The sequence below is a fragment of the Taudactylus pleione genome, unplaced genomic scaffold (genome assembly GCF_031769625.1).
Source record: "Taudactylus pleione unplaced genomic scaffold, aTauple2 ptg000687l, whole genome shotgun sequence".
Taxonomy (NCBI): domain Eukaryota; kingdom Metazoa; phylum Chordata; class Amphibia; order Anura; family Myobatrachidae; genus Taudactylus; species Taudactylus pleione.
In genome coordinates this window covers 1,395,133-1,418,093 of record NW_028285089.1, presented here as the reverse complement: position 1 = coordinate 1,418,093, position 22,961 = coordinate 1,395,133, and the positions used below count along the sequence as shown (strand labels likewise).

The 22,961-nt window shown below is 44.7% G+C and overlaps 1 protein-coding gene across 1 annotated transcript; it reads right to left on the bottom strand.

The window, feature by feature from the left end:
• Positions 1-9,801: 9,801 nt before the first annotated feature.
• MIS12 (MIS12 kinetochore complex component) lies at positions 9,802-22,813 on the bottom strand. The gene is made up of 2 exons (XM_088456141.1): positions 22,478-22,813; positions 9,802-12,008 (listed from the first exon to the last, which is right to left on the bottom strand). The coding sequence occupies exon 2, from the start codon at positions 11,989-11,991 to the stop codon at positions 11,305-11,307; it is 687 nt and encodes a 228-aa protein (XP_088312267.1). The 5' UTR covers positions 11,992-12,008; positions 22,478-22,813; the 3' UTR covers positions 9,802-11,304.
• Positions 22,814-22,961: the final 148 nt, after the last annotated feature.

The following is a 22,961-nucleotide window of genomic DNA, read 5'->3' as shown; positions in this document are numbered from 1 at the left end:
TTTTTTTTCTCTCGAGTAGACTTTGAGCGTAAAAATAAAATGTATAACATCAAAACTAATGCTGTGCGCACCAAGATCATACATTCAATTTCAGCCAAAATTTGGTAAAAGGTACTCAAATTATTATTTTATGTCCTATCCTTTTGTTTTAGGGTAGAATGAGATATATCCAAGGTGGGTTGCACACTCATATTGAAATCACCTAAGATTAAAAAAGAACCCTGTGTAATTTTTTGGAGTTTAATACATCTTCTAAAAAAAAAAATGGTTTCATTCGGGCTATATAAGGAGACCTGTGTGACTGGTTTATCTTCAAGTGTACTAATTAGAATTATTTATCTTAATTATCAGAGATATGTTTAATAGAAGTGGACATTCAGGATCTTTAAGAATAGCAATTCCTGCTTTTTATGGGGACCATTAGGTAAATATACAGTAAATGAGAATGCTTCTGATCACTAAAAGTCACATTAATGTTAGCTTATATTCACTAGGGGAGCTAAAAACATCAACGCAACTTAAAGCCGTGTCACTGCGCTGGACAGCGTCAGACTGGAGGGCAGAGCATATCCCTCCCCCAGTATAAAAGGAAGTGTGCGCGGTTGCCGTTGGGAACAGTGAAGAGAGTGAACTGCCTGCGTCCACTCTGCATTTCAGCGGCCGCATGTTTACTACTAGGCCAGCAAGTGGAGCAGTATCTGGGCAGTGCTGCCATTTGTGTCCAGCCAGCAAGTGGGGCTGGCTACCTGTGTCCAGATAGCAAGTGGGCAGTATCTAGTCAGCTCTAAAGATTTTTTTTACTCTAAAACGAATTAGAACGAAGGAAGCGTATGAAACAGAGCCCACTAAATATGATTAACCTGATGCTGATTTCACTAGAGACCAGATCCTACAGACTTTGATTATGAAAAAGCTACAACAACTTGGCCTCTAAGAAGAATAGAACAAGTAATATATAAAATGTTAATCCAGAGTTTAAATCAATATATATATATATTTTTTATATATATATATATATATATAAAAAAAAAAAACAGAACTGGATCAGAGCGCCTAAAAAGTGCCTCAGAGTATGAAAATGTGTACAAAGTGCAAGTGCTAGTTAAAATACACGTACATATAGAACAGGTATATGTAAAAAAAAGTTTATACAAATATAAACGTGCCATGTGACTGATTTTAAAAAGACTGGATAATGCAAGTGGATGAGTAAACATAAAAAAATAATTTATTAATACTACATAGAGGTAGGATACAAACAGCATACAGACATATTTTAAAACACACATAACGAAATCAGACAATAAAATAATAAAAGCATGGATAAGAACAGTCGCAATAAAGTGTTATAGAATCATGAATGTCTTATCTGATTCCTTGAGAGGAAAATATCGATGTAGTACAGGAGCCTGTGCTTTTATTATTTTAACCTATGTTCCCATAGTGACAAGGGATGCCAATACTACAGAAGGCAGCTCCCCAGATTTCATTTACAGCACCAAATTCTTCCTTTGATTCAAGTATGGTGACTCATCCATGGTTGCCAGTAATAACCGTATAATTGCTTTCGGTCCTCTGTCTTCAGCCACAATGTGAGGGAGTCCCGAGACTGATTGTAGTAGAGAAACCTCTGTATCCCAAACCCTTCCATATGTCAGTGTTACCCATGCATCCTAATAACATACATGCACACGCTGTGTGTCTAAGTATAAATCAGGTTCCAGCAACATTTATGTATAATTTACTATGAGACCCTCAGGCAGGTAGTATGTACAATAATCAATATGTATACCTGCATAATACACTTCTCACGTATCAGACAATATCTATTAAACAATTAATGTTTCATTTATCTTAATGAATAGAATGCAGTCAGAATGTCTCCGGTTACAATGTCGACAGCAGAAGTTTGACATTGATCATGTCGACATGGTTAAAATGTCAATCAAGTTGACATGGTTATATTGTAAGTCACTGGTTGCTTATTTGTTTATGTACATTGTAAGGCGCTGCGGAACACTTGTGGCATCATATAACAAGAGATATGGTAAGAACTTACCTTTGTTAACTCTGTTTCTACGAAGTCCATAGGGTCCACAGGGTTGACCTTGGGGGTATAGCTGGATCTGGATCCATGGGCACCACGCAGTTAAAGCTTTAGCTGCTCCCAGGATGCACTTGGGTCCGTCCTCCTCTATACCCCGCCCCCAAGCCACAGCACCTCAGTTGGTAAGCAGCCAAGGGCGGAGGAGGAGACTAAACAGAGAGAAGGAAGACTGGAACACACAAGAAACCATACTCACAGAAATGGGAGACGGAAAACCGATGACCAGCCACACAGCCCATTTGAAGCCAGGTGCGTCAGGACGGGCGCCCTGTGGACCCTATGGACTTCGTAGAATCAGAGATAACAAAGGTATGTTCTTACCATATCTCTTGTTTTCTACTTCAGGGTCCATAGGGGGTCCACAGGGTTGACCTTGGGGATGTCCCAAAGCAGTTCAACTAAGGGCGGGGACGCTCCTGTGCTGAAAGGAGCACCCGACGCCCAAAGGATGCATCCTGAGAGGCGTAGGTGTCAAACGCATAGAACCTCAAAAACGTTTGAATTGAAGACCAAGTGGCCGCCTTACACAGCTGAACAGCAGAAGCGCCACGTCTATCAGCCCAAGAAGGACCCACAGAACGAGTGGAATGAGCCTTAACAGAGGCTGGCACAGGTAAACCCTCCTGTGCATAAGCCTCACAAATAACAGAACAAAGCCAACGGGCTAACGTTTGTTTGTTGGCAGGCCAACCCCTCTTGTGAAAACCAAAGAGGATAAACAAGGAATCGGACTTCCTAACCGAATCCGTCCGGTCCACATAGATTCTAAGCGCCCGGACCACATCTAAGGAAGTCTCACCAGCTGAAAGATCAGGGGACTGAAAAGCTGGCACAACAAGTTCCTGATTAATGTGGAACTTCGAGACCACTTTGGGCAAAAACTCAGGACGAGTGCGGAGCACCGCTCTGTCCTGGTGAAAAATCAGGAAAGGAGGGCGACAGGAAAGCGCCCCCAATTCAGACACCCTCCTGGCCGAAGCAATTGCCAGGAGAAAAACAGTCTTAAATGTCAGCCACTTCAGTTCCACCGACTCAAGAGGCTCAAACGGAGGACTCTGAAGGACCCGTAGAACCACCGCCAAGTCCCAAGGAGCCACAGGAGGCACAAAGGGAGGCTGGATCCTGAGAACACCTTGGAAAAAGGTGTGAACATCCGGCAGTATTGCAATCCGCCGTTGAAACCACACGGACAAGGCGGACACATGAACCTTCAGAGATGCAAGGCGTAAGTCGAGGTCCAATCCTGACTGAAGAAATTCCAAGATCCTAGAAACTCGGAACACCTGAGGATCATAATGTCTGGACTCACACCACTGAAAGTAAGTGTGCCACACCCTGTGATAAATCCGTGCTGAAGCAGGCTTGCGTGCCCTGAGCATGGTACCAATAACCGAACTGGAGAAGCCCCGAGACCTCAAGACGACTGTCTCAAGAGCCACGCCGTCAAAGACAGCCGGCCCAGATCCGGGTAAAGGCAGGGCCCCTGAGACAACAGGTCCCGACCCTGAGGAAGAAAGTACGGAGCGTCGATGGAGAGGCTCCTGAGATCGGAGTACCAAGGACGTCTGAGCCACGCCGGAGCCACCAGCACGAGCGTGCCGCCGTCCTGCTTGAATTTCCGCAGAACCCGAGGAAGTAGGGATATCGGAGGAAACAGATACGCCAGGTGAAACATCCATTTCACCGACAGCGCGTCTACCAGACAGGCGCCTGCGTCTCTTGTCCTTGACCCGTAAACGGGCAACTTGTGATTGTGACGGGAGGCCATCAAGTCCAGCTCCGGCAGTCCCCACCTGTCCACGAGTAGCTGAAACACCTCTGGGTGAAGCGACCATTCCCCGGGATGCACGTCGTGACGGCTGAGGAAGTCTGCTTCCCAATTGAGGACTCAGGGGATGAAGACCGCCGAGATCGCTGGAATGTGACACTCCGCCCAAGTCAGGATGCGAGACACCTCCGACATCGCTGCCCGACTGCGAGTTCCTCCTTGGTGGTTGATATACGCCACCGTGGTGGCGTTGTCGGACTGCACCTGTACCGCCCTTCCGTGAAGAGCGGGGCCGGATGACTGCATGGCCCTGTATACTGCCCGCAGTTAAAGGATGTTGATGGGGAGAAGTGCTTCTTCCCCAGACCAACGACCCTGGAGAGACAATGAGCCGGTCACTGCCCCCCAACCCCGGAGACTGGCATCCGTCGTGAGCAGGACCCAGTCCGGGATCCAAAAGGGGCGCCCCTCGACCAGATGAGCTGTCTGAAGCCACCAAGCCAAAGATTGCCGAACGTCCGGAGACAACACCAGCACCTGAGAGCGGATCCGGGGAGGTAACCCGTTCCATTCCGATAGAATCAGCCCCTGCAGGGGCCGGGAATGGAACTGGCCAAATTCCACCATGTCGAATGTCGTCACCATGGACCCCAGAACTCTCATAGCCGAATGGACAGACAGGCGGCAACTGCTCAGGCAACTGCATATCCGCAGCTGTAGGGAGGCGACCTTCTCCGGAGTCAGGAAGATCCTTTGCTGGCGCGAATCCAGCAGGGCTCACAAATGAACCATCTGCTGTGATGGAATCAGGGAGGACTTTTTCCAATTTATCAACCACCCGTGTGCTTGCAGGCAAGCGATCGTCAGGTGGAGATGTTGAAGCAGTACCTCCGGGGAGCTCGCCAGCAACAGGAGGTCGTCCAGATACGGCAGCAGCCGTACATTCTGGTTCCGAAGATGTGCGGCCATGACCGCCATAATCTTCGTGAACACCCTCGGTGCCATGGAGAGACCAAAGGGTAGCGCCCGGAACTGATAGTGGTGTTGAAGGATAGCGAACCTCAGATACCACTGGTACGAAGGTGCTATCGGAACTTGGAGGTAGGTGTCCTGGATATCCAGGGACACCATGTAATCCCCCGGTTCCATCGCCAGAATGATGGAACGTAACGTTTCCATCCTGAACTTGGGAACTCTGAGAAATTTGTTCAGAGACTTCAAGTTGAGGATAGGGCGATGAGAACCATTGGGTTTCTGCACCAGAAACAGAGACGAATAATACCCCGTCTCTCGTTGTGATTGAGGAACGGGCACAATGACCCCTGCTTTCAGCAAGGACTCTATAGCCTCCTGAATCTGTAACGCCTTGGTCTTGTCCTGAGAAGGACTCGTGCAGAAAAACTGGTGGGGTGGTCTGTGCCGAAAAGACAGGGCGTACCCCTGGGAGACCACTTCTCGAACCCAGGCATCCATGGTGGTATTGTGCCAGCACTGGGCAAATCGAAGAAGTCGGCCTCCCACTCTGAGGTCCCCCAGAGGGAGGCCCGTCCCATCAGGCCGCAGGTTTATCTTCCTGCTTGGAAGAAGGGCGCCGAGCACTCCAGGCTTGCTTCTTGGGTTTAGAGGCAGTCTTACTCGCCGACTGTCTAGGGAAGGACTGACCTTTTGCCTTACCCTGAACCCGAAAGGAACGAAAAGCCGAACTCCGAACCTTAGCAGGCAGTGCCGCCGAAGGGAGGAAAGCCGACTTGGATTTAGCCAGGGTATCCACTATTTTGTCCAAGTCCGGACCAAATAGTAATTCCCCATTGAAAGGTAAGGCCTCCAGGCCTTTCTTTGAATCAGAGTCCGCTCTCCAGGACCGCAACCATAAGGATCGGCGGGCAGACACCGCTGCAGCCGATACCCGCGAAGTCAGCAAACTAGCATCTAAAGAAGCTTCCCCAATGTAAGAAGCAGCGTCCCTCATCTGACCCAACAACGCCCTCTGGACATCTGGAGCGTCGTCCGGGAAGGTATCATCCAATGCATTGGCCCACCCCTCAATGGCCTTGGCCACCCAGGAGATGGCCATGGACGGTCGGGCCACCGCCCCGGAGAGGGAGTAAATAGACTTTAAGCAAGTCTCAACTTTCCTGTCCGTGGGATCCTTCAGCGAGGATATAGACGGTAATGGTAAGGTAGCGCCCAGAGTTAAACGGGTGACATGGGAATCCACCGCCGGTGGAGTTTCCCATTTTTTACAATGTGCCTCAGGGAAGGGATAATTAGAAGCCAACCGCTTCTGAGGAAGGAATCTCTTACTGGGCGCCTGCCAAGCTACCGCCATATGATCCGTAAACTGATCCGACAGGGGAAACACCGCAGAAGTCACCTTAGTTTTTTTTAAACTAGGATACTTCGACTTAGAAGCCGGTGCCTCATCCTCTATAAGAAGAATGGCACGCACCGCCCTAACCAGTGCTCGCACATTAATGGACGACTTGGTATCAATTTCCTGGACCGAGGCGTCCGAGTCAGTGTCATCAGGGACCTCCCCATCATCTGAGGAACCCTCTGAGTCCGATACCTGAGCCGCCCGTGCCATGAGTGGGCATTTTGAAACCCTAGACGGCATGTCAGTCTGCAACATTGACTGAAAAGCCGAGGATGCGGCCGCCAAATTTTGCACGGAGTTGGAGAGCACATCCACCCAGGGTGGAGGAGTCGCCATAGGGGCCTGAAAAGGTACCGCAGGCTGCTGCGGCACAGGGGAAGCCTGTATATACATAGGCAACCCCGTATATGGACCCACAGACTGAGACCCAGGAGGACTCCGCAACAACTGCGGGACACCGGGGGAATGGGGGATGGTCGGCTGGGGTAACGCCCTAGTAGGGAGAGCAGTCGGGACCGACAGACGGTCCGCAAAAGACACCAGCACTTGAGAAAACATCGCCCACGGTGGTTCCTGCGTCAGAGAAGGTCTGGATGGGCCAGGAGCCACCTGGCACCGACTACACAAGCCATCCTGTGACAAATCCTCCCTATCCACTCCTGCAGAACAGCGTCCGCAGGAGGCTAACACCGGAGCCACTGAGCGCTCAACCTCCTCGTCTGACATGACAGAATATATTATATAGGCAAAAAAATATATCTGGCAACAGGGCAGAAGTAAACGCACTCACCGGTGTGCTGAACAACAGCCCACAATATGGTACTGTGTAGCACACAACTGTATGTGACGAACCTCACAAATACGTGATTTATATAGGTGAGGTCTGAAGAAACGCCCCTCCCCCACACACCTGTAGGGCTTGTAGGAGAAGTAAAGGGACAGGTATAAGCTGACAGTAAGCGGAAAATAAGCACAGACAGGCAGCACTAGCAAAAGTCACATACCATGCAGAGAAGATATACTCACTGCACCTTTTCACCACAATCAACCTGCCCAGATTCAGTGTCTGGGAGGGCTATAGTGCTGTGTACACTGTCCTTAAATCGGGGGAGAGGTACACAGGGGGACCGGTCCGCGTGCTCCCCGAGATCTGCGTTGCCACAGAGAAAATGGCAACCAGAGACCTCAGAGGAGGAGTGGCCGAAGAGTCTGCAGCTCAGCGACGCCAGACTGCGTGCTGAAAGGCGCGCTGAGCCGAGGGGAGGAGCCGCAAGACAGGGAAGGCTTCCTCCCCTGGCTAGCCTATTAACCCCAGGGCTTGCCGGCTTCCCGCTTGCCAATATATCCCTGGTAGTCTAGTGGTTCCACGGGGTATTCCTCCTTAGAGGGGGAGCCCGCCGCCACCGCTAGCGGCCCCCGGTCTGTCCCCTAGGACCGGGGGCAAAGGACTGCATGTGCAGGCAATACCCGCGAGCCGCCGCTAATCGGCGACTCCGGCAGCAGTCCAGGGAGGGACCCAGAGTCCGGCTAGTACGGACTCTGGCCCCCCCGCCGCGATCTCCAGTGCAGTACTGGCGTCGCGGTGGCAGCGGGGAAGGAGAGCGGCAGCGTGGGCGTCTGCATAGACAGCCCGTCACTGCCACACTAGAGAGCCTCTGTTTAAAAAAAAAAATCTAACAGGCTCTTTTTTTTTTTTTTAAATAGAAAGCTTGTGGGGGCTGCTCCTGCAGCCCCCCTGCGCAGGTGACCCGACTCCGGCCGGGCACCAACTCAAACTGAGGTGCTGTGGCTCGGGGGCGGGTATAGAGGAGGACGGACCCAAGTGCATCCTGGGAGCAGCTAAAGCTTTAACTGCGTGGTGCCCATGGATCCAGATCCAGCTATACCCCCAAGGTCAACCCTGTGGACCCCCTATGGACCCTGAAGTAGAAAAATAAATAATAATAAATGTAAAAATTTACATTAGTGTTATGCTGGGTACACGCTAGATGATATGCCGTCCAATCCCGCGGATCAGAGCGACATATCTCCAAGCGTCCACTTTCACACCGGGTCTATGCAGACCCGACTCTGGTGTGAGCGGCGCCGACCGGAAATATCCCGAGTCGGTGCCGGCTAAATTCCGGGTCTGATCCGGATAGGAACTCTGTTCCAACTCCGGGTCAGACCCGGAATTTTGGTGGAAAGGGGTAATAAGAGACTTCAATAAATATCTTCAGCTACGGCATTGGATATCCAGCAACACCTACTACTCACATTGTTACGGTATTACCCTGTTATATTCGGGAAAAACTTTTTAAAACGAGCATTAAGGGCGGTATAAATTGGAGGTACTCATTATTAACCCATCCTCAGACCCTGGCTCACTTCTCACTAAAAAAGTGGGAGAGAGACCTCTCTCATTCCCTCACTGTGGCACAATGGCATACGGTATTTCAAACTTGTTTTCGCTTGTCTAAATGCATTACCCATAGTGAGCATTTCTATAAACTGCTTCATAGACTATACTTAACCTATGCATACCATCCAGCCATCTACCTCTAATTTAGTGACCCGGCAATCCAACCCGATTGGTCATGTAGGGACCTGACTGCATATTTTTTTTTGGTACTGCCCCAAGATTTCCACTTTGTGGAAATCGGTTTTCCCCCTCATTTCAATGACTTCACATTCCCGTCACCCCATGCCAGATCTTAGCTCTGTTTCATATATCAGACAGAGCTACTGTACTTAATGACACGTACATAATGGGCCATATCCTCATTTCCACCAAACTTCTTCTAGCCCACTATTGGCGCACCTCTACTATTCCTACTATGGAAGGGGTTGAGAGAAGCGTACAATCCCATTATGAGCTAGAAGTGGCCGGAGTCCCGTACTCATCCTCGGCTTCCAACTCACATATTTGATGGTTCGGCTGGAACGAGTATTGGTTGTCAAAAAGTCATTAAAAATTGAAAAATAATAAAAAATTATAAACACATCTCTGTGTTTTCTGCCCATTCCCAAGTTTATATACATATTCCTTTGTATCTTTATGTCTATTATTGCATGTTTTTGTTTGTATTTGATTATCTCAAAACTGTATGCCGACATGTTGCATTGCACTGTATTGGAAGTAATTTTGGGGTGTACCTAATTCCCCCCCTTTTTCTTTTCTCTATATACTTTAAATAAAAAGCAATACGGTTGAGTCTACCATATCCAAAATGCTTGGGACCAGGGGTATTTTAGATAATGGTATATTCTGTAATTTGGAATATTACATATTTCTGAATATTTGGTTATGGGAGACTCAACCTGTATTGAAAAAAAAAAAAAAAAAAGGAAGAAGACTAAAAGCACATTGACGACATGATGAATAGGGACATGGTGACAGTCAACAAAATATGAATAACTTCTGCGGTTCAAACATTTTTTTATTTGCTTAAACAATTTAAGTAATGTAGCACAAAATAATTGTGTGTTACCAAAACAGATATATGCACATTTTACAGATTTCTTGATTAAAAAAGAAAAAAAAAAAAAAAAGAGAAATTGAAGGTGGATAAATTGTAATTAAAAATAAAATCTATGTATTTATTTTACCTTGTACAGATAGTTACCAAAATTTCATAAAGTAATACAGTAGTCTAAATGTATTTTAAAAGCAAATATTTATTGTTATAAGGTAAAAAGGCTTTAAAGAAAAATAGAATATTCAAATGACTTTAAAAAGCTTTTTGTATTTGCCATATAAGCTCCTGCTAACGCTAGATCCTTGGAAATCGCCTGATAACAAAACGGATTATTTTGATTTGATTAAAGTAAGAGGGGTCAGAATAGTATTTTGTATCATTGTAAGTACCTATATGCTTCTTTGTTTGTAACACTAATCATGTAGAATACTCTCAACTGAAAGTGCACAGTCAGTGGCCACCACATTACAGCACACTCTGCTTTCTAAAGTCAAGCAACGCCTTTTGTTGGGATTGTAATAAATACGGCTCAATACATTGTCTTCAGGAGCAACACTAGACCAGTAATACCAGTGTAATAAGACACAATTTTTTGTCAACACTTTCATGTCATGATAGTAATCAAGATGTCTGCCAGGGCATATCTAGGTCACTGCAAACTACTGTCCTTTACTATTTGTGATATACAGTACACTGATTCTTAGTAGTATATTTTTATGAAGTGAACTTTGGCATGTGTACAATAGTGCCCTCACTCTATATTCAAATAATGGTTACATTTTAGACCATTACTGTGAGAAATGCTGTATACATTGAATCCTCCTGAAATTTTGGGGCTGATACAATTACCTCCAAATGTGTCACAAAGGCTGATTTCTGATCACAGCCTATCACAATTGGTCTGAGAAGTGCAGACGAACTGCCAGCAGTTCACGTGTAAGTGAATTGCCTCCTTTGCAAAAGAGAAATATACATGTGTTTTTAGATCACTTCAAAAAGCTTAACTTGGGTAAAAATGCAATTAACTGCCAATATTCCATAGTAATCATCCTTTCCAGCTCTTAACTGAAGTGTGTGTCCCTCCCATAATATTCCCTTGATCTGTGTCCTCAGTCAGCTTAATTTGTAAATAGGAAGTGGTGGGAACAACCATGATTTGCTGCAGCCTATTCACAAATCAGGCCTTCAACCCAATTTCATTGCAAACACCAAAGGGCGCGATCAGCTGCCAGCGCTACATTTCAGCTCGCAGCCCCTGGGGGATGAGAGCTGAAATGTGCGAAAAGTGACATGTTTGGGCGCCCAAACATCACTTTTCGCGATCGCGCCCAGCACTTTGGTTGGGTTTAGCTGCTTTACGCGGCTAAACCTGACCTCTATGGGCGCGATCACGGCGAAGAACGGCAGCAATTGAATGGCGGCCCGTGATCTCCTGTCACTTTAGACGGGAGATCCGGACCGCGTAATCAATTGAATTCCGCCCAAAGAAAGAAATCTTAGGGTAAGTGTCCCCACTATCCTATTAAGGGCAGATGGAATATAAATTATATATATATATCAATATTTTTATTATAGCATTCAAATTCCAAATGTTTCACCAAAATTTTATTTTTTCCTTTTTAGATCTTCGTGGTCTTAATCGGACTGGAGTATTGCAGGACAAATCAAGTTTAAGTTTTTTATGTTTTGTATCCATTTCTTTCACGTTGCCCTCCAGTTTCTTTGAAGCCTGAACCATAAAGGCAAAACTCTCCAAGTCTATATTTCCACGCTCTCTGCGACTTTTGTCCAACCTATCTAATAAAGTCAGAATCTCCTCCAGCTCAGATTGCACAATCCTTTGCTCTTCCAGCTCAGCTAAAAGAGACCTAGTAGCAAATGTTTCTGACTTGTACTGCTCCTGTAAAGTCTTTGTTGCACTCTGCAGATCATCAAACTTTTCTTTACTGTAAGGGTATTCTGCATGAACCTTATCTTCTGACAACAGAATATTCCTGGGTATTTTAAACACCAGTTTTAAAAGACAATGCTCCATTTTTTGAAACAAGTGGTTGAAACATTCATTCATAAAACTCAGATATTTTTCAGTGCTATCTCGAATCTCAAAGCGACTTATCCCACAGTCTGGGAAATTCGCTAGTTTCTTTAGGATTACAGTTTCCACAAGCAGCAGCATGTCAAATATGTAGTCTTGAAATGAAATGTATAATCTGAGTATGCAGGTTTGTGGTGTAAACCCCAAAAATTGGGTTTCATAGCACATTGGAGCAATAGACATCATAAATCTTCAGAGGAGACCTGTAATAACAAAATATCAAAAGAAAGTATTAGAAATATCTATCCAGGTGATCTTGCACATATAGCCCTTAGCGCACGTGTACGTTTCAGCATCCTTACAAGCTAGGTATGCTTTAGAAAAGCTGTGATTTTATAAGTAGTCACATTTTTAATGTATCTTACAACGGTGGTGGGGAAATGAATTAAATGCATCCTTTTGTAAAAAGTTTATTGAAAATTTGTCACATTTCTCTTTTGTAAACTTGTTGGCTTTGCTGTCATCTAGTGTCAAGATCAAGTACTGCAACAAACAGTCATGGGAACAAATTAAGCTAGGTACACACTATGCCAGTGGTTCCCAATCTTTTTTGAATCATGGCGCCCTAGAGTATCAGCATTTTTTCCATGGCACACCTGAGCCAAAAGTTTCTTATTGAGAAATTCAGCAAAAATTAAATGCAGTACATTGTGCTTATAAGTCACTCTTAAGCTGCGTACACACGATACGATATCTATGAACGATAACGATATCGTTCAACGATATATCGTTCATTTTTATGCAGTGAACGACCAACGATGCGTGTTCCCGCATGAACGATAACGATATTTAGGATTGTCCTTACATGCAGGCCAACTTGCACAATATTGTCAATTTTGCCTGATCAGAGATGTGGCAGGATGAAAGGATATCTTTCAAGTCGTTGGTGGTACAGATCGTACCGTGTGTATACAGCTTAAGGCTCAGTAATGTTGTGGTGGACAGAGCTGTACTTCTTTTTGTCAAATATTTTGTGATTGGCAGCCATTAGCACTGGTTTTGCCTATCACACTGACTAAAAATAATTTTATTTGGTACTGGACCACCAACCCGTGGCATCCCAGCAAGTGTCCTGAGGCACCCAGTTTGGGAACCACTGCACTATGCCAATCACTCGGCAGATCAGATAAACGCTCCGATCCTCGGAACGATTATCTGATCAGTGTGACCCCCTTACACACCAGAGCTATTTCTAGCTCAGTGTGTACGTTCCTCAATGGATCGGGAAGTCTAGCATCTTAAATATTACAATTCACATAAGATGCAACCTCTCTACTCAATCGTTTGCAGGAGCGTTTTAAATCGTTTATCGACTAACACTCCTGCATATACACCTATACAATTATCGGCCAGTCAGCCGATATCCTGTTATCGGCCAGATAATTGTATAGGTGTGTATCTTTCATGTTATGATACATTTTCATTAATGATTAAAAAAAAAAACTTTAAATCAATTTATGAAGACTTTTTAACTGCAGAATTATTCATGATGCTTGGATGAGAGTAATATCTTGCCTTGAAGGTAAGCCATCAACAAGTTATATAAAAGCTTTACATGAAGGTGCATTTTGTCAGTATAGAACGAGTAAGTTAGTGATTTACCTGGGCGCTGGGGGTATTGTAGGTGGTAAGCAATTAAAATAAATAAATCATTTATATGGTATGCAGTAGGTTCTCTCAGGAGCAACGTGACTATCGTGCAATATAGATAGAAATAAATAGATAAATAAGTACGATATACATACAATGAGCTCTCTCTAGAGCAGACGTGAACACTGCTGAGGGTATGAATGTCAACAAGCAATATGATAAAAATCATGCATTTATTGATACAAATATAAAATTAGCTCTCCAAGTAGCAAAATGAGAATGTAAACAATTAAAACAAGTACAGTAATTAGCTCAGAGGGAGCAACAGGTAATACAGTGCCTTGCAAAAGTATTCACCCCCTTGGCTTTTTACCATTTTTGTTTCATTACAACCAGTAATTTATTTTTTTTTATCTGAATTTTATGTGATGGATCTGCACAAGATAGTCTAATTTGGTGAAGTGAAATGAGAAAAATATATATCAAAAAGAATCTTTATAAATAACATTCTGAAAATTGGCATGTGCATATGTAATCACCCCCTGTGCTATGAAGCCCCTCAAAAGTTCTGGTGCATCCAATTATCTTCAGACAGGGCCGCCATCAGGGGGGGGACTGCCGGGCCGGGGGGGGACTGCCGGGCCCGGACACTCTGGGGGCCTGCCTGCTCCTCCTACCACCTGTCCACTACTTCTACCCTGCTAAACTTACTTTCACAAACAGGCTCGGCCGGGGGTCCGCGGCCGCCCGCGCCCACTCCTACAGTATATCCTCTCACCATCTCTCCAAATGCCTGTCGCTGCTATGTATATGGCTGGCTGTGGGAGGCAGGCAGAGTGGATGCTCCCAGCCTATAACACAACTGAGCAGCCGAGAGCATCCTCTCTGACTGCCTCCCACAGGCAGCCATAAACACCACAGCAGCGGTGGGCGGTTGGAGAGGAAGGGAGATGATATAGTATTGGGTGCAGGTCGCTGTGCGCTTTAGAAGCGGACCCCCAGCCGAGCCGGTCAGTGAAAGTAAATTTAGCAGGGAAAAAGTAGTGGATGGACGGGCCCCGGGTCCCTCGTTGTGTGGAGGGGGGAGGGAGGGAGATTACTTGGGGAAGGGGGTGGGGGGCCCTGCCTATTTGCCCCATCCCAGGCCCCACGAAATCTGAAGGCGGCCCTGCCTTCAGAAGTCACATAATTAGTGAAATGAATTCCACCTGTGTGAAATCTAAGTGTCACATGATCTGTCAGTATAGACACACCTTTTCTGAAAGGCCCCGAAGGCTGCAACACCACAATAAGCCGTACACTCCATAAAGCTGGGCTTTATGGAACAGTGGCAAGAAAAAACATTACTTATGCTGGGCATACACTGCCAGATAAAATGTCTGTCAGACCGACAGACATTTTATCTGGCTGCCTGCCAGCCGCAGATGTCGCCGGCATACACTGTGAGAGAAATCTCACAGTGTATAGCCCGACATCCGCGCTCCGCCCCCGGGGGAGGAGACATTTCCCTGTTCCTTCCGTAGGAAGGAACACAGGAAATGTCTGTCTGTCGGCCGCGCTGGGCATACACTGCCCGATGCGGCCGACAGTTTCCCGGGTAAATATCGCATCGGACGGGCATGCTGGACAATCCAGCATGCCCGACTGAGCAATATTTAACCCTCGGTCACCCGCATACACGCTGCAATTATCGCGGCGATCCGCCGATATCGGGCGGATCGTCCCGATAATTGCAGAGTGTATGGCCAGCATAAGTGATAAAAATAAAAAGACACGAATTGAGTTTGCCCAAATGCATGGAGGAAGGTGCTCTGGTCAGATGAGACTAAAATTAACTTTTCGGCCACCAAGGAAAACACTATGGGGGTCATCCAGACCCGCTCGCGAGCGCGTCGATGTTACCCCAATGCGCATGCGCACGATGGAGGGAGCTCCGTCGTGCGCATGCGCGAGACCCGGACTGCGACAGCCAAGCTGTCTTGACCATCGCGACAATCATCATGGACGCTCGCATAAGCTGTGGGTGGTAATCCACAGCTATGCAAGCGTCCATGAGGACGCTCCAAAAACAGGTAGGAGGGCCCTGATTCAGAGCGAGCGCTCTGGTCAGAGCGTTCAGCTCTGAATCAGGCCCAATGTCTGGCGCAAACCCAACACATCCCACCACTCCAAGAACACCATCCCCACAGTGAAACATGGTGGTGGCAGCATCATGCTGTGGGGATGTTTTTCAGCAGCAGGGACTGGGAAACTGATTTGAATCAAGGGAAAGATGGATGGTGCCAATACAGGGATATTCTTGAGCAAAACCTGTTTCAGTCTGCCTGTGATTGGAGACTGGGACGGAGGTTCACCTTCCAGCAGGACAATGACCCAAAGCATACTGCTTAAAGCAACACTCCAGTGGTTTAAGGGGAAACATGTAAATATGTTGGAATGGTCAATCTCAATCCAATTGAGAATCTGTGGTCAGACTTGAAGATTGCTTTTCACAAGCGGAAACCATCCAACATGAAGGAAGCTGGAGCAGTTTTGCCTTGAGGAATGGGCAAAAATCCCAGGGATAAGACGTGGCAAGCTGATAGAGACTAATCCAAAGCGACTTGCACCTGTAATTGCCGCAAAAGGTGGCTCAACAAAGTGCTGACTTTAGCGGGGGGTGAATAGTTAAGCACGCTGAAGTTTTCTGTTATGTTGTCCTAAATGTTGTTTGATTCACAATATAAAAAAAACCCACAACTTCACAGTTGTAGGCATGTTCTGTGAATGAAATGATGCACACCTTCACACAATCCATTTTAAAGGGGGTGAATACTTTTGCAATGCACTGTAGCTCAAATATGACCAAGTTGTACCGGTCTGAGGAGGAGAGAGTCTTTCCAGGTATGTAAAAGGTACGGATTTATCCGGATAAAACCCACACCAGACACTCACCAGCATAAGTCTCAGTCCTGGTTGTTGGAGCTGCACACAGGTGGACAAACATTTTTTAGCCTCTGCTGGCTCTTCCTCTGCAAATGCGTTGGCCCCCTGTGTGCAGCTACAACAACCAGGACTGAGTATTATGCTGGTGAGTGTCTGGCATGAGTTTTATCCGGATAATTCTTACTGAGCTGATTACTGTACTTGTTTTAATTGTTTACATTATCATGTTGCTCCTAAAGCTGCATACACACACAACGATTTTATGAACGATTTTCTGTCAAATTTTTTAGTGTAATGAACGATTCTTTTGAACTACAAACGATGTTTGCATATTCTCAATGAAAATCGTTCAGTTGGTCAGTCTGACTGAACTGTGAACACGAACGCGCATGAACGATAATCATTCATCGTTTTAACTCAGAAAGTGAACGATTTTTTCAACGATTGAACAATAAACTATATCGTTATCGATAATCGTTCAAAAAATCGTTGTGTGTATGCACCTTTAGAGCTCATTTTAGATTTATATCAATAAATTCATGATTTTTATCATATTGCTTGTTGACATTCATACCCTCAGCACAGTGTTCACGTCTGCTCTAGAGAGCTCATTGCATGTATATTGTACTTATCTAATTCTATCTATATTGCACGATAGTCACATTGCTCATGAGAGAACTATTATCTTTTTTTTTTTTTTTTTTTTATTATTGCTTACCAACTACAGTAGCCCCAGCGCCCAGATAAATCACTAACCTACTCCCTCTATACTATTCCATGGGGAAGGGATACCCATAGTGGTAGAACTAAGGCTGCATATGGAGAAGGTGCGCTCTATAGTTTACCAACTAAGAGGGGAATTCAATATGAAACGTAAACTTCGCTGTCGACGTTTACGTTTCATATCGGAGCTTTTACCTGGGATAAAGTATTGGGCGCGCGCCCGCTTATACCCGTATTCAATATGAAACTAACGAAAACGGGAGCCTGCGAAGTGGGATTTGCGTAAAGTTACGAAATTTTCCTTAAAAAAATTGTAGGACCCCCCTAAAGTTGTAAAAACATGGGGGATCACTATGGGTATCCCCATTTTAGCCTGCAAATGAAAGTCGGGGATTTAAATAGCCGCAGCAGGTGTTTTTTTCCCGACATTGAAGAAGTGATGCAGAAGAGCACTTAGGTTATTTTTTTTCTTTTTTTTAAGTGGTCCCATCAAATTTGGGGTACATGAAAATGGGTACTAGTATATTTTGATGTCCCTAAAGTAAGTTTTTAAAAATTCTGCATTTGTGCACCTGCCGCTATAAACCTATTCTAGAAAACACCTGCCGCATAGGTTCAGGGCTATTCTGCAAGTATTTCCCTATTGTTAAACAATTTTTTCCCATTTTTTTTTTTTCACCCCAATTTTGAAAATAATTTTTTGGGGTGTCCCCATTTTTTTTTTTTACTTTTTTTGACACAGTTATTTTTTAAATGTCATTCCCAGGGGTGCAGGCTATTTTTTTAAGCCTGCACCCCTAAACCCCAATTCTGCACTTTTTTTTCGCCAGCTATTCAGTGGTGAAAAGTTATCCCCGTTTTTTTTCAAAGACTTTTTGAACCTGCGAAAAGTCTTTGAAATTGAATACAGTGTAAAACTAAAACCTGTGATAATGACGTCATAGGTGCGATATTAACGCAAAAACTGAGTTTTCGCTCCCATATTGAATACCCCTATATATACCCCATTTTGTCAGTAGTTCATATCACATACTAAACTCTTTGAGCATCAGAGGTTTGAGAAAATTTCTCACTAGAACAGTAAAGCTGGCCATTCACTAACAGATAATCAGGTAAATAAACAATCAAAAGTCAGTTCTGAACAGTTATTTGTTACTGTATGGACATGAATGATAATCTGTCAAAGCTCAAAAACAACAAAATAAACAAAAAATAATATTTTGATTTGCCACAATGGTTAATCTGCTAGACTTTCTTTCATCAGATATGTTTGATGTGTATAGTACTTCATCCATGATTTGCAGACAATTCACCCAATAATGTCCTAATAAAATGTAACCTTTGCAGGCAGACATATGTAAAATCCACATAGGTATGTTTCAGAATTTTTTTTTTTGTAAATTATAACAAAAACAACAAAAAATAACAGCACTAGTGCTTTCAGTATGGCACTGGTTAACCAACATCGGGAAGAGGTAACTCCCTGATTTTAGGGTAACCAACACTAGGTTTTTGTCCCCCTAATGTGATTCTAACTTGCCCTAGACAATTAGGCACCTGAGTTGAGTTTCCTAAGGAGACAGGGTCCACAAAAAACATGTATCCACCTCTTCCTTTTCGTAACCGATGTAGCAGCTATCAGATTCACTATCTCTCGGGTACAGGGAGTGAGGTGCTGGGCCTGTTCCAGCTGCCCCAACCATGTATGATGACCCTGGTGCTCCAGCAGTCTGAGAACTAGCAAACATGGCTTTGTCTGCACCCTACTACCGTGATGCTGCCTCCATAAGTTCCTTTCCAGAGTTCTCAAGCATCCACAACATTTGGAGTAGCACAGGGCCAATCTTAAGGACTTCCTTCTACCCCATTTGGTGCCAACTCCAATATAGAACAATCCAGGCATCAACCCGCCCACCTAACCTCACTATGCCTATTGTCTCTTATCACCTTGAGAATGTAAGCTTTCACAGGCAGAGTCCTCCACCTTACATTTCATGTCTGTTTAATGTCTTCCTTATGTGTCCCTGTCATGTCTTATACTGAATTGATTTGAGTCTGTATGCATCTATATCTAGCTGCCTCACCTTATGTTATTCTGCATAACTGTTAAGCTCAGGTCTGTCTTGTCTGTCTTCCAGTCAATTGCTGAATTATTCTACCATGCAATATGATTGTACTTACATTATGGCTAGCTGTTTTGTAGTCTGCTACTTTTTATGTTACCCCCTTGTACAGCACTGCAGACCCTGGCCCTGTAGTGCACCAAGAAAAATGCCAAGACTGTTATTATTGCATAGTGTTTCCCTGACAAAGTGTAAAGATAGGAATACCTATGTCTTGAAAATGTTCTCATACTAGAGAACGAAACGCGTTGATGAGTGGCACCACTGGTTTAGCATGAATTCTGATATCAGCCTGTATACACATGGAGCCTTACTACACTTGCAAGTAGCACAGCGATAGGCAGCACATTTCCTCTCACAATTTATTTCCTTAGACAGGCCATTCAAAATTTCAATAGCGGCATGGCACCAGTGTCAGCAGCTGCGGGTACTCGGCAGCGATGCCCTAAACATGTTCCAAGCAGCACTGTGATATTGATTACACTGCACTTCTGCATTCTCAAGATCCTTTACCCAGCTGCTCATACTGTATTACTAAATTGCTGCTACATGACTCCATTAGGCTAAAGCTGTGCAATATCAAAACTATGTTTTTGAACTTCGTAGTCTATTTCTTATATTTGTTTTATATGCAGTGGTAGAATATATGTTTTCCTGTATGTTTATAGTGGGATCTTTTTTTTTTAAACAGACTTTTAACATTACATTGATGGTTGTCTATTGCATGATGCATTGGGGCAATAAGTTGTGTATTAATTATTATAGAAGCCTCCTTATAATTAAATGATCCAAAGCTAGTTGCATACTGTCTATACATATATACATATATATATATATATATATATATATATATATATATATATACACACACACACACATATATATATACTCACATATATATACAAACATACAGCATTTGGTGCCAGCAGACCCAGGTGCCAGGACATCCCATTACTTATGCTTCTCCAAGTGCTGGCATGCCCTGGTATCCATTTTTGGCACTGAACAGGCCATGCTGGTACCTGTAGCATGCCAAGGAAAAGCTACCTATACCCCTCTCCTACGTTCCACTCTATCCTTACCTTGCATTGTAAGTACTTTAGGTGTCCAACGTCCCATTGACACTGTTTAATTCCCCTCGTTGCAGCCCGACTACACGGCAGGTGAGGGACGCCTACCTACTGACATATTTATTTGAGCATTAGACCTCAGTTTCACCCCACACTTTTGGGGAAAAGCTACCTATACCCCTCCCCTATGTTCCACTCTATCCTTACCTTGCATCATATGTACTTTAGGTGTCCAACCCCCCATTGACACCGTTTGCTTTTACCCATTTGAATAACCCTTAGAGCATTGTGTCTCATATTAAAGGATTGTTTCACATACAGCCCTATTGTTTGGTGTTTTTGTGCCTAAAGACCTACCTCATGTGTACAGCATAACTATACATTTAGTTTAAACTACAGGCGCAGAATTGACTATATTTATTCTATGTGATTTATAAGGAGGTGGGGACCTCCTGTTTCCTACCTAAATCTGCAGCCACCCTGCAGTGAACGTGAAACATTGTATCTGTTATAAATGCCAAGGACAGAGATCATTTTTTGTATGTTTTGTTGTGTACAACCATTGACCCATACCTACTGCAACATGCGTAAAGGAATATCTACAGTACTACAACAATAGGGGTTGGTATACCTGGGCCGGTGGCTGTAATTTTTTTTATGCATGTCCTAACCTCTAGGGAACAGACACACTGCAGGTCTCCCCTCTGTGGTCCCACCTAGTCCTGGTTAATTTAAAATCAGGAAGGACACCATGTTGGTTTTCTACTGATTTTGGGGTGACCAGCACTTAGGGCAGATGCCAACACTTTTTTTTTTTGGCTTGCTTGCTTCTCCCCTTCCTGTGTGCTCATGCGGTCTAGCCCCTTAATTCAATTTTGCTGTCATTTCACTCTGGGGACAAATGATAATCTAGGAGTGTATGGGGAGAACAGATTTTCACTTAAGTAAAAGGGCTTTCTTTTCACCCTTATTATTTAGTACATATTTGGGTTTATGTACATTATATATATTGAAATATTTAAGTATGATGTACTTAGATTTGTTGCAATACTGAATAATGACAGTGATGTTGTGTTTGGCGAGCTCAGGGAGCTTTTGGCTGTGTTTGGACCCACTCCAGGGACAGTGGCAAGTGGGGAGTTTGACTCGGGCGGTACACCTGTCAACCCATAACGCAGGTTTCCTAAGGTGAGCTCAGGGAGAACAGAAACCTCCCGTGGAGCAGATGGGCAGAAGAGCTTTTGCCCTTCTGCTCCACGGGAGGTTTCTGTCCTCCCTGAGTTCACCTTAACCATTGTCATTACAATTGACATTTTTCATTAGCCAAAAAAGCTGAATAAATTACTATTCCTCCCCCTCTAATACCTCAGCACCAAATGCATTGCTTTCCATGGAAACACAAATTATGTGCATGCGTATTATCTTTCAACTAGGGATGGCTATCGATGGGTTAACCCTTGATGGTGCCATTGAAACCATCAAAGTGAAATCACTGATGGTTTGCACCCATCGATGGACATTCCTGTTGTGGGGAACAGCAGGCCAATCAGGGAAGGGGCAGGGTTTAGCAAGCTGCGGCTAAGTTTTGTACCCCTTGTGCAGAGAGAACATTTAAAAAAAAAAAAAGAAGTATTGCTGCCTCAGAGCCATCAATGGCGGAGAATAATCAATGGTTGATATCAATTCCTTATGCCATCTAAAAATTGGTAGACATGCAAATAATATTGGGCCTAGGTGAAGAGACATATTGCACCAGTAAAGTAGAGATGGATATCGGAAGCGCACCATCAAATGATGGCTGGGCTTACTCCATCTAAACTTTCGATGCTATGGTGGCGAACCATCATATCAAACGAATTTCGATGGCAAAAACATACTTTCCACGGTTCGCATATGCGCAAATATCCATGTTTGTGCAGTAGCAACCTGTGGCCATTTCTGATGTTAAACAGCAGAATTCAGCTGTATTTTAATATCGGATGGCCATCGCTTCCACACCATTCGATGACAGCTACCATTAGAAAGTAACCATCGAATGCTGAAAACACTACCATCTAAAGTAAAACATCAATGGTTGCAAACCACTGGAAGCTGTTGTACATCCCTACAATAAAAGCACCAGAGAGCAGATTCCATCTCTCCTCATATGTTATGCCCCGATCACACATAGAAGAGCAGCATTATACATAGCCTCCAGCAACACACTGCATCATGGCAGGAAGCGGGGCCCGGCCAGATTACCTGTTATCCGCAGACACCGCTCTGCCACAGCCTTCTCCCTTCCCGCCAACTCTCCAACACAAACCAGTAACAGCCAGGTAATCCGATTCCCTTCTCTAGCCGTCACCACCAATAACAGACAGTACGTCCACGTCTCGCGCAGCCCGGAAGATCAGAAACGGCCATGTTTAATATGGGAAAACCCAGCCGTTTAGTTTTATGAATAGTTCCCGACTTCCCTCCTCGCTGACACGTTACGAATCACTGACATAATTCATAGTACGTTTGTCTCCATATTTTGTTAATGATTCTGTCATTGTTGTGTGAGGTTGGGGCTGCCCCCAAAGCAGCCCCTCCCCTTGTATGTGGCATGTGTTGCAACCCTCCCCGTGTTTTGCATTCCGTATCTGTAATAAGGAAGCCGCATCCGGGCATAAACAGTGTCAATTAGTGGCGAGTTATTCTCCCACCAATCAGGGCTCACTAGCAGGCGCCACGCGGACCA